This window comes from Poecile atricapillus, chromosome 8 (genome assembly GCF_030490865.1).
Source record: "Poecile atricapillus isolate bPoeAtr1 chromosome 8, bPoeAtr1.hap1, whole genome shotgun sequence".
NCBI classification, from domain to species: Eukaryota; Metazoa; Chordata; class Aves; order Passeriformes; family Paridae; genus Poecile; species Poecile atricapillus.
This window is the reverse complement of record NC_081256.1, coordinates 18,599,925-18,613,002: the sequence shown is the minus strand read 5'-3', so window position 1 is coordinate 18,613,002 and position 13,078 is coordinate 18,599,925. Positions and strand designations below refer to the sequence as shown.

Genomic DNA, 13,078 nt, shown 5'->3' with positions numbered 1-13,078 from the left:
TATGTCAACAGCAAAAGCCACCCCAGAATTCACGTTTTTTCGTTACTGGATGAGGATGAGCACCCCACAAGCAGGTACACAGACAAGGCAAAGATGTTCAATGCCTTCTTCACTTCAGCTTTCAACACCGGTCATAGGCTCTAGGGGTCCCTGAGGGAGGACCGTGGCTGTGAGAATGATGAACTCCCAGTCAATCTCAAACTTGTGCAGGATCCACCGTTCCAGCTGAGTCCCTTTATAGGGATGGTGTATGGGGCCTTATGGAATTCATCCAAGAGTACTCAAAAGAGCTGGTGGATGTCATCATGAGACTTCTCTCAATTACTATTGAACTGCCATCGGAATCTGGAGAGATCCCACTTGACTGGAAACTGGCAAGCATTTTCCCAGTTTTCTGAAAGGGCAATAGGGATGATCCTGAGCACGATAGGCCTGTCAGTCACATTTCAGTGCCTGGTAAAATTATGGAGAAGATTATTCTGAGAGTTATGGAAAAATAGCTGAAGGACAATGCAGGCATCAGTCACAGCCAGCACAAGTTCATGAGGGGAGAGTTCTGCTTGAGAAACTTAATTTCCTTTAAGGACAAGGTGACTCAAGTAGTTCATCTAGGGAAGCCTTGATACAAAATTTGAGTTCAGTAAAGCTTTCAATACTGTCTCTCCCAGGATTCTTCTGGACAGAAATGTCCAGCACACAGATAGATAAATATGTCATGCTGTGGGTGGCTTACAGGTAGGGTTATAGTGAATGGGGTTACATCACACTGATGACCAGTCACTAGTAGGGCTCTGCAGAGCTCCATTTTATGGGCAATGCTCTTCAAATCTTCATAAACAACTTGGATGCAAGACTAAAAGATACACCAAGTTTGCCAACATGTCTGAAGCAAAGGAGCTCTATCAGCAGAGCCCCCCTGACCAGGCAGCCTGTATCAGATGCCAAACACAGACTGTCTTTTGCTGGTCCTGTCCTTGATTTTTACCCACAGGCTCTCAACCTCTGCATGGCTGTTACTCAGGGGCAGCTCTTCACTATCTATCACTTCCTTAGGAGAGTCCAACACCCCTGCCCCTCCTTCCCACCCTCTTCTGAAATCTTGTAGCCCTCCATTGCAGTGTTCCAGTTGTGTGATGCATTTGTTTCTTTGATAGCAATTATGTCATAGTTTTTTAATTACACCAGGGTTTCCAGCTCCTCTTGTTACCCATGCTGCACACTTTGGTGCGGAGACACTTCAGCTGGGGACCTCTTTGCCGCTTGGGAGGAGCCCTGTCTAATAATTCCTTTGAGATGATTTATGGGTATTACCCTGTTGCTTCCTAAGGTGTTGGTGTTTCCTGGCTCCTCTCTAACACCCAGAAATACATCCCCATTCCCTGGTTAATATAATTTAAAGCTCTGCCCCCTTCCTCCTGCCCACCCTCAGCCCATTTCCCCCCCCAAACCACAACCAGACCCGGAACCCTCCAGAACTGACATCCAACCTCAGCCTCACAGCAGCTCCATGCCGCCAGGGGTGGCCTCTGGCCTCCCACTACCCTGTGGGACACTGGCACGCTCCATCCAGGCGGTCCCAGCCTCACCTGCTCCACAGAGCTGCCATTTAATTAATAGAGAAACATCTAGAAAGCATCTCCCCCTTACCAGCCTTGTGCTTGAGGCAACAGCAGGACAATCCCCCCTCCCCTCCAAAGTCAAGCCCCACAGCCCCCCAAGGAAAGGAGAGCATTGCACCCACTGCGTCCTGGGTTTATTTACACCACAACCTCTGTGTGGGTGGGCAGGGAGGGATACTGAGCAGCCCACCCCAGGGCAGCCCACCCCTGGGCCGATTCAAAGGCAAGGCAGGCAGCGAGGCAGCAGCACAGGGAAAGGAGCAAGGAGCTGGCCCAGGAGAACTGGGCTCTGGCTCCCTCGGCACTACAGACGTAAGCAAGCCCCAGCATCAGGGGGCTGGGGAAGAGGCGGGGGTCACTTTTAGCAGCAAACGCCTCATTTCCCTCCAAGGCAGCAGGGAGGACAGTTGCATGTGATGGAGCAGGACTAGTGCTCAGGCAGTTAAACAAAAAAACAAAGAAATAAAAAGGCAGAGGGTGAAGCGAAGAAACACGGACAACAGCTCTTCTGCCCTGCAGAGCACAGAGTTAAACCAAGGGTCAGGATGCTCTGCCTTCCCTCCTCTCGACACAGCAGCAGCTCCAGGCACAGCCTTCCCAGTGTGCCCAGTGCCAGGCACAGCCCTGGCCAGTGACAGAGCCCCTGGCGTGCCCCTGGCCATGCACACCAGGCTCCTGCTCCCACGCTGTCCTTCCACCCGGCCCCGGGAGGGGAGAGCAGTTCAGGTGGCAGTTTGATGGCATGGCTGACGGTCCATGTGGGCAGCAGCGTCCTCAGCGCTCTGCCAGGCACAGTTGGGATGGATGCCGAGGCGGCTGAGCTTTGCCCTCCAGCCCCCGGCGCAGTCTGGCTCCCACCTCCCTTATAGGAAACCCTCCTTCCGGAACTGCTCCTTCAGGATGTCTCTGTACTGGTCAAAGCCACCCTCAATACGTGTCACGGTGCCGTTCTCACACACCCACAGCTCCTGGCACACTAGGCGGATGAAGCGTTCATCATGGGACACCAGGATTATACCACCCTGTCAATAAACAAGGGGGAAAATTGGGAACTTAGTGGAGCACAACTCAGGGACCAGGACTGGTGGCATGGAGATCTTGTGCCTCTGTCCAGCCTGTGCCCAGCACTTCAGGTTTCCATCTACTCCAGGGAAAACTGCAGTATTTTACTGGCAGGGAGCTCATCCCAGCCTTTACTCCCTTTAGGGGGACAGACAGATCACCTATGGAGGAGCCATGTGCAGTAGTAACATTTTAATCTCCACTCTCAGAAGGCAAGTGCAAGATTTGTTACCGGCTCTCCAACTCTCCAGCAACTTCAAGGATGGAGAATCCACACAAAGTCAGTAACAGTGAAAAGGTGTCTGGGTAAGGCCCTGAGCAGCCTCAGCTAAGCTTTTCTGTCACAGAGAAACTGCCTCAACCTAAGCAACAACCAGCGAGATCCAGGTTGATCACAGTGGAATCTGGAGGCTGAGGTTTTGGAAATCAGGAATAAAACATGCCTAAGGAAGATCTGAGCAGTCCCAAGGCAGGGCTGGGAGAGGCACACAGCACATGAAAAGTCAAAGTGTAGGTGAGGATGGGACAAGGTGCTCTCTGGGCTGCTAATGCCTCCCTCAGCCAAAGCCATCAAGTAAAGAAACGGCCAGGATGGATAGCTAAGGCAGAAATATGACTCATTTCCCAAATTCTGTCCTAGACTTGAAGTTACTGCTGGCACTTCACCATCCAACCATGGCTGAAATACCAAGTAAGTTGAGCTGGAGGTGCGGGAGGTGCTAGAAAAATGAGATGTTTCTGGGAGAATCTTACCCGGAACTTATTCAATGCCTTTGCCAGTGCCTCAATGGTCTCCATGTCCAGGTGATTTGTTGGCTCATCCAGGATGTAGAAGTTTGGACTGGAAGAGAAGACAGCTCTGAGGATGCACTGAAACAGGCTCAGGCTGGGTCTGCATCCTGACTGCTGCTTTAGATGCTTAGAACCACAGCCACCGGCATGTGCCTGGCGCAAGGATTGGTGCTGCCCAGTCCCAGGGACACCTCTTATCCTGCAAAGCAGTGGGAGAAAACCACCTGCCCCTCTCCACACAGTCTTCCCAGGATGACACCTCCCTCCCCACAAAAACCCCCAAGGACAAGGCTTCTGTGGAGTAGCAGGAAGTCCCTGGATGCCTGCCTTCCTCCCAGTGAAGCAAGCTCCAGGGATGGAACCATGCAAAAATTAACAGCATTTGAGAGAATATTACCGGGGCATAGTCATCTGGGCAAAGGCCACACGACTCTTCTGACCCCCAGACAGGCTGGCCACAGGACGCACGGCCAGCTCTCCGGAGATGCCGTAGCTCCCCAGCTGATGCCGGTACTCCTCCTCTGTCTTCCCTGCAGGATCATGTCACAACACAGCTATGGCACACCTGGTGTGACACAGGGCCACAGCTGGACAGCCTCTGCCACACCAGCAAACAGGAGCTCAGCAGCACTCCCAGGCAATTCCCTCCCATGCAGGGGATTTGCAGAGAAACCCTGACTGACACAGTCAGGACAGGGGCTGCAAGGCTGGTGACTGACACCAAGTAATGCTACTCCCAAGTCCCTGTCACCGTGTCAAGTAATGGAAAAGGGAACCAGAGGTTTTGGCAACTGGGAAAGGGGATCCACTGCTCATCCTATGAGCAGGAAAGCAGCTCATCTGCCCCCAAAACTTGGCACCAGTCTGAGATCTGCAGACTACCAGCTACCCTTGCTTCTCATGGCTGATGACCTGAACTTGGCTGGTACAAGAGGAGTTATTCCAGTGTTGGCAATGACCCTTAAGCACTGGTGGGACAGAGCCTTCTGCCCAGGACCATGGACAAATCAATGCTTTTCCATGCACAGCAAAGGAAACCTTGGGGATCAACAAAAACTCACCTGGGAACTTTTTTGCCAGTAACTCTACAGCACTGATATTTAAGTCTAGTTGATCCACATGGTGCTGGCTGAAATAACCAATCTTTAGGTTTCTGCAGAATGAGAAGAGGGATTGGGAGCTGGTACCAGACCCTACAACCACAGCATTCATAGCTGCAGTGCCATAAGGGGGTATATGTGTGGGTGTGCTGAACTGTTGCTCAAGCAGCCACTGCTCCAAAGCCCAGCCCAGGAGCACCCCAGCTGCACCATTCCTCCCCGTCCCCCAGCCCTTCCAACCAGGTACCTGTGAGCATGTCTGATCCCCCTGACTGGTGCCAGCTCCCCCATTAAGATCTTTAGCATGGTTGACTTGCCAGCTCCGTTTTCCCCAACCTAGAGAAGTAGCAGCAGCATTGGAGAATGTGAAATCCATCAAGGCACTTCGGAGAGGGGGGCAGTGATCAGGGAATTTCAGTTCTTGTAGATGATGAGGGGGAGCAGGACAGAGCATAAATGGTGACTTCAGCTACCAGGAAGCTGCATTCCTATCACTGACAAGTAGCACTGGCAGCAGTGCCAGATGTTCCCTCCCCAACCCTCAAGCCTAAGGATTACTCGGCCCCAGACTCATCTGCAAGCACAGTGTCTGCTGCCCCATCCAATGTCGCATGGCCCCCACTACATGCTGCTGTCATCTAACAGGAGTTGTACATGGATGCAGTCTCTTCTCAGAGGTATCCATTGAAATTCTAAACGGTACTAGGAAAAATATTCCAGTGCTCCTCAAAACGAGGATGATCAAATGCTGTGATGGGACCCAGAAGAATGGAAGAAACAGTCCTCCCTGGAAACATCCAGAATTCAAGTGGACAAGGACCTGATCAACCTGTCCTACAATCAAAGCTATCCCTGCTTTCAGCAGGGTCCTCCCAAGGTCCCTCGCAGCCTCCATTATTCTGCAATCCCACATACCACACAGATGCGGGACTCCAGGTCGGCAGAGACGGAGAGGGAATGAAAGATGTAGTGACTTGGCTCATAATAGAAGTCTACTTCATCCAGCTGCAGGATTGGGGGGGAGAACTTCTCAAAGCCATCGGGGAACCTGAGAAGGCAGGAAGAGGTGAGAGACGGCCAGGAACTTCAGAGACTCCCAACCACCCAGAACAAGCTCTGTAACCCCCCAGGTGACAAGGAGGGCTCCCTACCCTGCAGGGCCTCAGGGAAGGATGGTCACGAGAAGGCAACAAAGACCTGCAGCCTTCAACCCAGGAAGGAACCCAGCCTGAGCGAGGGGACCTCTCTGGTCCCCCTGTCAGAGTACAACTGGCCTACAAAAAGGGGTGGTTGTCCCAGCTGGGACAGGACCTTGGAGCAGCTCATGTCAGAAATGGAGCCAGGTGCCCTCCAAACAATGGCTCAGGGGACACTTACCTGATGATCACCTCAGATTCCTTGTCCACAGGTTTCAGCACTGGCCTGCAAGAAGAGGAGACATATAACCAAGGTGCACTGTGGGTCTGCTCCCACACCAGAAGCCTGGGTAGAGTCTTTAGCTCTGTGACACTACTCAAACCAAAGCCTCTGGACCAGAGACAGGCACCCAAAAAGCCCAAACCACAAGTGTATATGCCAGGTACCCTGGGAACCTTCACTTCTTCCCAGGAGCACTGCCCCTTTCCCACCTCCAGAGAGGATCAGGATAGGCACTCACAGCTTCTCCAACAGCTTGAGCTTGCTCTGGACTTGGGACGCCCGGTTGGCGTTGTAGCGGAAGCGGTCAATGAAAACCTGTGGGAGAGAAAATCATCAGAGAGCCCCAAGTCCCCTTCAACACCAGCAACCCTGCTCCACTGCCAAACCTACAGCAATACAACCACTAAGGCAGAGAGAAAGGGACAAGGCTGGGAGAAGAATGCCCCAGCTCCACTGGCTTTTCCCAGTACCTGGATGTGCTCACGGTACTGCTGCTGGGCTTCATACTCTCGTTGCTGGTTCTTCAGCCGCTCCTCCTTGATCTTCATGAAGTTCTCAAAGTCCCCACGGTACATGTCCAGCCGCTGCGAGTGCAGGTGGATGATGTCCGTGGCCACTGCGTTCAGGAAGTTCCTGTCGTGGGACACCACGAGGATGGTCGACTGCCAGGTCTGGAGGAGACAGGAGGCAGGCCTGAGCACCAGAGCACAGGGGTTGGTCCCACCACTCAGGGAGGTGAGGACATCTCCCTCCCTCACCCTTTCTTTGTATCAAGGCCTTCTGCCACCCCCCTACCTGTAGGTAGCTCTCCAGCCACAAAATTGCCCTCACATCCAGCATGTTCGTTGGCTCTGAGGGAAGGGGAAAAGGCACTGAGGTCAGGAGGGATGGGGCTGGCTGGATTATATTTTTTTTCCCATAGGAAAGCCTAGTGATCTGCGCTGGGGAGGAAAGAGCCTGCATGGAAACCTCCACCAGCTCAGGGGACTCATGTTGAGGGTGTGATGCAGTGTGCACATGGAGGCTGAGGCTCAGGCAGGGATGCTCCCCCCACTCCACATCAATACCCAGACTCTGGTGCCTCACAGCAGCATCTCACTCAGATTCCCTACACAACCTGGGCATGCTCTGCAGTGAAGGGACTTCCCCCAGCACAGACTGGCAGCCAGGGTGCATTCCAGGGACTGGCAAGGGGAAAGGAACAAAACTTGGGGCAGGATGACATGCAGACCACCTGGTTGAAGCACAGGGCAAGGTTCTGCTGAGCACAGTGAGAGCTGCTGCCCAGGCAGATTTCCCCTTGCCACTGCTGCCAACTGTGTTGCCAGGCCAGCCTGTCACACAGGGCTATTTTGAGCAGGCAGATAAAGGCCATGGCATGTTCCCAACCCCAGGAAGGGCACAGCAGTGTCAGAGGGGGACTCACAGTATCAACTTACCATCCAGCAGAAGGAGATCTGGCCTGGGGAAAACAAGACATGGGTATCAGAAGCAGAAGGAGCACAGGATCAGTGAAGAGTGTCTCATCACACACACAGCTGCAGTGCCTCCAACACGCCACCCCAAGAGCCTGGGTTGACAGGACCCCCAGGCAGCACCCCTGCACCTTGCAGCATGGACAACAAGGAGGCTTAACCCCTTAATGAAGGCCTGGACACCAACCTGGCAAACAGGGCTCTGGCTAAGGCCAGTCTCATTCTCCAGCCTCCAGAAAACTCTCTGAGAAGAGAAGATGCAGAAAGGGGTTACTGTTCAATACAGAACTATTCTGTGTTTGCCTGTGTGAAGGATTCCTGCTACCCCGCAGCTCTTTTGGTTCTACTGTCACCCAGAGGCCACTTGTCCCTGCAGAGATTTCAGGCACAGCACAAGATCTGCGGTCCAGCAGGAATGTGGCAGGACACCACAGGCACCCCCAGGCTAGGACACCGCATTGGACAGGCAAGAATAGATCCTTGCTCTTCCTTACAGTGCCTGGGGGCTCAACTGGAACATCCCCCCAGCCCCATCACTGCCTCACTGCCCAAAGTACTTACTTGGTTGTCTGTTGTTGCATCTTCGCATTAAAGCCCAGCCCAGCAAGAATGACGGATGCCCTGGTGAAAAGGGGAGAGAATTGGAATCCAGCTACAGCATCCAACAGCAGAGCACAGTCTGAGGTCTCAGACCCACAACCACCAAGGGAACTCTACTATATACTTTAAAGCCATTCTGCTGCAGGAAAACTTCCCTGCATACCCAAGTGAAGAACTTGGCTAGTAAATGCAGCCCTGCAGGGCAAAGCATCCACATGAAGTCCCAGGAGATTTGCAAGGAGTTTTCATCTCTTTGGCCAGGAAGAGAGTCACATCACCACTACCATCCCAAAAATGCTCCCCAGGCACCAGGAACCTAGGGAGGTTGGAGAGCAGCAGCAGCAAAATACAAGCCATTTGGGGCAAAATAAGTCCCTCCAGCTTCAGCAGAAAGCTCAACTATTCCTAAACCAGCAGGGCTGTGACAGAGAAGAGACAAGAAGTATAGCAGGGAAAATCCCATCCCCACATGCTGGATCCCAGGGCTGCAGCATACCCCAAACCACTGCTCAGGTCTGGCCATGCCAATACACAGTGGTGCTCACAGGGCTGTCTCACCTTGCTGGCGCCTTGTCTGCCTCAATCTCCTCCAGCTTAGCATAGATCTCTGATAGTCTGGCACCTTCTGTCCCTTCTCCCCTAGGGCAGAAAAAGGAGGAGTGTGTGGGATTCACCAAGTTAGGGTTTGAGTGCTGGGGGAGGCTGATCTCCCCAGGTAGGACTAACGTAGGGAAAATACAGCCCACTTCTGCCAGAGCCTTTCTTTGGAAGGGAGAGACCTCAGAATGAGACCTCGTGGTCAAGAGCCCACAGCAGGGCTGGAAATCCAGGGGACTACCTCACCTGCCAGCACTGATCTTGGCTGTCAGGTCCCTCTCCTCCCGCAGCAGGCTCTCACGAGTGGTGTCACACTCCAGCACACTCTGCAGTGCTGGTGTCTCATCCCCTGCCACCTCCTGCTCCACGTGCAGGATGCTGATGTGTGAGGGGATGCGCAGGCTCTGGCTGGCAATCATCTTCAGCAGCGTGGTCTTCCCCAGCCCGTTCCTGCCCACCAGCCCATAGCGCCGCCCAAAAGCCAGATTCAGGTCTGCTCCCGTCAGAAGGACACTGAAACAAGGGAACAGGCAGGTCCCTGGTCAGACTGTCCCATGAAGAGGAGATACCCGACAGCCACCTGCCCCTGGTGTATTTCAGGCTGTGCTGCAACCAAGTAAAAATCACAGGCTTCTCCTGCCCAAAGCCAGTAGGGTCACTGCCTACCTTGCTTCCTCATCTTCGCCACACCCTCCGTAATTTCTCAACTGCTCTCTAATCCAGTCTCAATCCCCCATGGTCCAAAATCCCAGCCAGGGTTTGTCCCACATCCCCAGCGCACTCACCGCTCACCGAAGGACACATCGAAGTTCTCGATGCGCACATCATACGACTTGTTCTTGCCTGATGACTCCATGCGAGTCTCCTTCTTGCTGGAAGCTTGGCTGGCAGACGCCTCCTCAAGGACTCTGCAGACAGGCAGAACACAGAGAGGGGGCTCAACAGGAAAGCTCTGGTACAGCCAGATCCCAGCCATGCTCAGCAGAGCAGGATGGGAATGTTCAAAGCGCCCTGCATACTCACACTGGGCCAGATGACTTCAGGGAATCCCGCTCCAGCCTCTTGTCCTGCTTGGCTTTCAGCCTGGCTTCCGCCTTCTCCAGTTTCTTGGCATTCACCATCTGGGACACAGAACAGAGTTTGAAGAAGAGAGAGCATCTTCAGCAAAACCCCCAAAAGTCCAGCTCCAGAGAAAAGATCAATCAACCTCTCAAGCCTGGAAGAAAGGGAGGGAGGAAGGACAAGGAAACTGGGACAGATTCAAACATATTTTGAGGAGGCTAATCAGGCCAGAAAGCTGCCTCAGGAATGAAGTCCTAAATCAACAGCTCATACACAAGTTTTGCCCCAGCAATGCTGAGGTTTTGGCTGACCCTATCGTATAGTTGGTTTCTGCAGTTCCAGGGACCTGGATCAGCCAAGGCACTTTAACAGCAGCAACCTGCCATCCCACCTCTTCTGGTATACCCTGCACCTACCCTTGAAGTGCACCATGAGGTGTTTCCCTCCCCAGCACGTTAAATGTTAGCCAGTTTAGAACAAACTCTTCTTGAGCAGTGGATCAGAGACAAAAAGCATTTAATTAACCCTGAAGGCAAGAAGGTGCCAAGTGTTTTAACCTGGCTTCTGGTCTTGGCCAGGCTTTCAGGCCACTCCAGCTTATTCCTGCATAGAATCAAATATTTGTGGCTGACCAAGAACATTCCTAGATATTTCTAGGCAACTCAGCAGGCACTGGAGCATGTTACAGACCTGCATGCCAGACTGAAAAGTGTCTTGTTACTAGAGCTGTGACCCCACACCTACAGACAAAGTCACCCTGTAAACTATACCCAGCTTTCTCAATCTCCTAGTAAGACGTCCTCCAAAGCTTGACAGGCTTCCCAATGCCTTCTCTAAATTGTCTCCAATTTTTCTGAAGATCCTTTTTTTGAGTTGCAGACACAAGAGCTGGAAAGTGATCCAGCCTCAACAACTCTAGAGCCAAAACCAGCCAGAGCTGCCAGTTTTTGCTTAAGACTCCCGTTCAGACATGTGGGATAACGTTAGGTCTCAGCATCTAAGTGAAGGGTTCTCATCCTCAGCATGTTAATCCAAGGAAAGGGAGCTCTGTGAGAGACCAGCCTGGCAAAGACACTGCCCACACTGTACAGATACTGCTGTCCTTCCCTTGTGGATGTACAGCTGCACCTCACCCATGTTCAGATTTTGGCACATTCAACACAGACAGCAAGCCAGGCTGTTCCTGAGCAGCTACACATTCCATCAATACAGATGTCCTGACTTCCTCAGGTCATGGAGTGGAACTACTTCCAAACTCCTCTGCTCTTGATCTTATTTCCCAAACCACAACAATCTACTCCTGGCTCTAGAGCTGGGCTTACAACGTCCCTGCAGTAGCTCTCTGCTAACTTCCCACCTGTAACAGCCCCCTCCTGTCATTATTCAGGGCTTTACCCCTCACTGAATATTCAAGATGTCATCCAGGGACATCCTATTTTCTCAATCAAAGGCCTTGCTGTAGGAGCCAAAGGTCCTCACAAAAGTCAGAGCTCACTAAGAAATTAAAGCAAAATAGATCTTGTCAGTTTAATAAGTTGCTAACTCATGTCAGCAGAGAAGGAGCCTCTTCACCAGACCAAGGTCAAGAGTTTCCCAAATGACAGAGAGCCTCACAAGAGGAGCAGTACCCCCTGCAGCTCTGCTCCTAGCCAGGATGCTTCCTGCCTCAGCTGCTCTCCAAGGGCAACCTGGACTGGAGCAGGGCAGGGCAGGGCACTGCAGCCCCACGTGTCAGCTGCTCGCACAAGGAAGGTCACAGCCCTCACTTACCGAGGTCTGGCCTCTCTTCAGCAACAGCCCTGGCAGCAGATCCGCACTGGCGTCGCCTGCAAGGGAGACGGTGGGGTTTGGGTTGGTGAGCACGTGTGGCAGGGAGGCTCCACAAAGTCCTGCCTTAACGACCACCCAAGCCCAGACACGACTGATCCCTCTCCCGACAGGATGAGGGGACCACCTCGACCTTCACCCCAACTTACCCCCTGAGCACCGCTGCCCATGGCTCAGCAGCAGAATGAGAATCAGATGTGTGCCTATGAGGGAGAGCCTGAGGCTCCTCTCCCCAAGGTCAGGGGAGCACACCCAGTGCCCCGAGCCCCTCCGAGCTCCAGCACCCCTGGGCAGGACGTGAGCCGAGGGCATCACTCACCATATCCATCAGTTATCTGGGAAAGCTGGATGGGGGCATCCAGCAGCACCTGGCTGCAGCGCTGGGCTTGGCCCTCGTCCCTACGGAGAGGAGGAGAAGGGTAAGGTACATGAGTGGGGTGAGGGGGTGCGGGGGAACGCCGGGTGCCCTTACAGCTGCAGGGTGTTGAAGAGGCGCTGGCAGATCTCCCTGATGGCGCCGTCGTCCTTGGTGTCCTGCGACACCTCCCGCAGCAGTTCGCCCACCGCCTCCTCCAGCTCGTCCACCGACTCGAAGTCCGCCCCGCTGCCGTGCAGGATCCCTGCGGGCACACGGCGCCGGCGCTGCACACCCCGCCGCTGTCGCGACAGGTGGCACCCTCCCGGTCCCCGTACCCCACCCCTCCCCAGCCGCCTGTCGCGATTTGGGCGCTGCCGCCTGTCGCCACAGCGGGGAGGTGTCGCGACATGCGGCGCCGCGGGAGGCCGAGCCACAGCGGGCAGGCAGGAGCCGCTCACCCGTCACGTAAGCGAAGAGCTCGCCGTCCAAGTCGGGGAACTCGGAGCGGAGGATGTCGGCGCAGGACGCCATGGCGGGGCGAGCCCGCCCCGCGGAGCCGCCGCCGCTCGAAGCCGGAAAGGACGGCGAGCGCTGCCGGGAAGGAGGCGGGCGGCCGCCATGGCGCGAGGGCCGCCGGGAGATGTAGTCCAGACCCGATTGCGCCTGCGCACTACGGCGCCAGGAGTGGAGAACCTGGCGCCACGTGCTGGGACAGCGGCACCGGGAGCGATCGGGACGGTCCCAAAACCCGCTCAGTCCCTGCTTGTCCTGTCGCCCAGGGAAAGAAAGAGGCTTTGGGAGGGCTTGAAATTTTTTCTCTCTTTCTCTTGAAAACAGAATTTCTGCTTTTAAACTACAGTCAAGACACTGCAGGTTGGGATTTGGGTTTGAACTTTTTCTTCCACCGACAGGGAATGCCCACTTGGACACCCTCACCTGCTCACAGACTGAAGGCAGAGGGGCTGAGAAAAAGGCCAGGTCCAGCTGTTCAGCAGTTGCTGCATCCCTCAGCTAGCCCACACAGCACCCACCTTGGCCCCCACTACCAAAAGCCAAGTTAAAAGGAGAAATGGCTTTTGAGTTTTTTTTCAGGTGCAAGCAAGGAAAGATGACCATGATTCTCTTAAGCCTGGCTGGGACACAGGAGCCTGACTTACAGGGGGCTGG

The 13,078-nt window shown here is 54.0% G+C and overlaps 1 protein-coding gene across 2 annotated transcripts; it reads right to left on the bottom strand.

Annotated features, from left to right (window-relative positions):
- Positions 1–1,736: 1,736 nt before the first annotated feature.
- ABCF3 (ATP binding cassette subfamily F member 3) lies at positions 1,737–12,525 on the bottom strand. Of its 2 annotated transcripts, XM_058843500.1 has the most exons (21): positions 12,370–12,525; positions 12,026–12,173; positions 11,873–11,952; positions 11,497–11,552; positions 9,688–9,785; positions 9,450–9,572; positions 8,911–9,177; positions 8,626–8,706; positions 8,029–8,088; positions 7,655–7,711; positions 7,432–7,454; positions 6,788–6,843; positions 6,463–6,663; positions 6,231–6,307; positions 5,951–5,995; positions 5,489–5,621; positions 4,821–4,909; positions 4,535–4,626; positions 3,871–4,003; positions 3,435–3,522; positions 1,737–2,641 (listed from the first exon to the last, which is right to left on the bottom strand). In XM_058843500.1, exons 1-21 carry the CDS (start codon positions 12,440–12,442, stop codon positions 2,483–2,485), a joined length of 2,139 nt encoding a protein of 712 aa, XP_058699483.1. In that variant the 5' UTR covers positions 12,443–12,525; the 3' UTR covers positions 1,737–2,482. The 2 variants fall into 2 exon arrangements, with proteins under 2 accessions (XP_058699483.1, XP_058699484.1); XM_058843501.1 differs by lacking the exon at positions 12,026–12,173 and having other exon boundaries at positions 12,370–12,487.
- Positions 12,526–13,078: the final 553 nt, after the last annotated feature.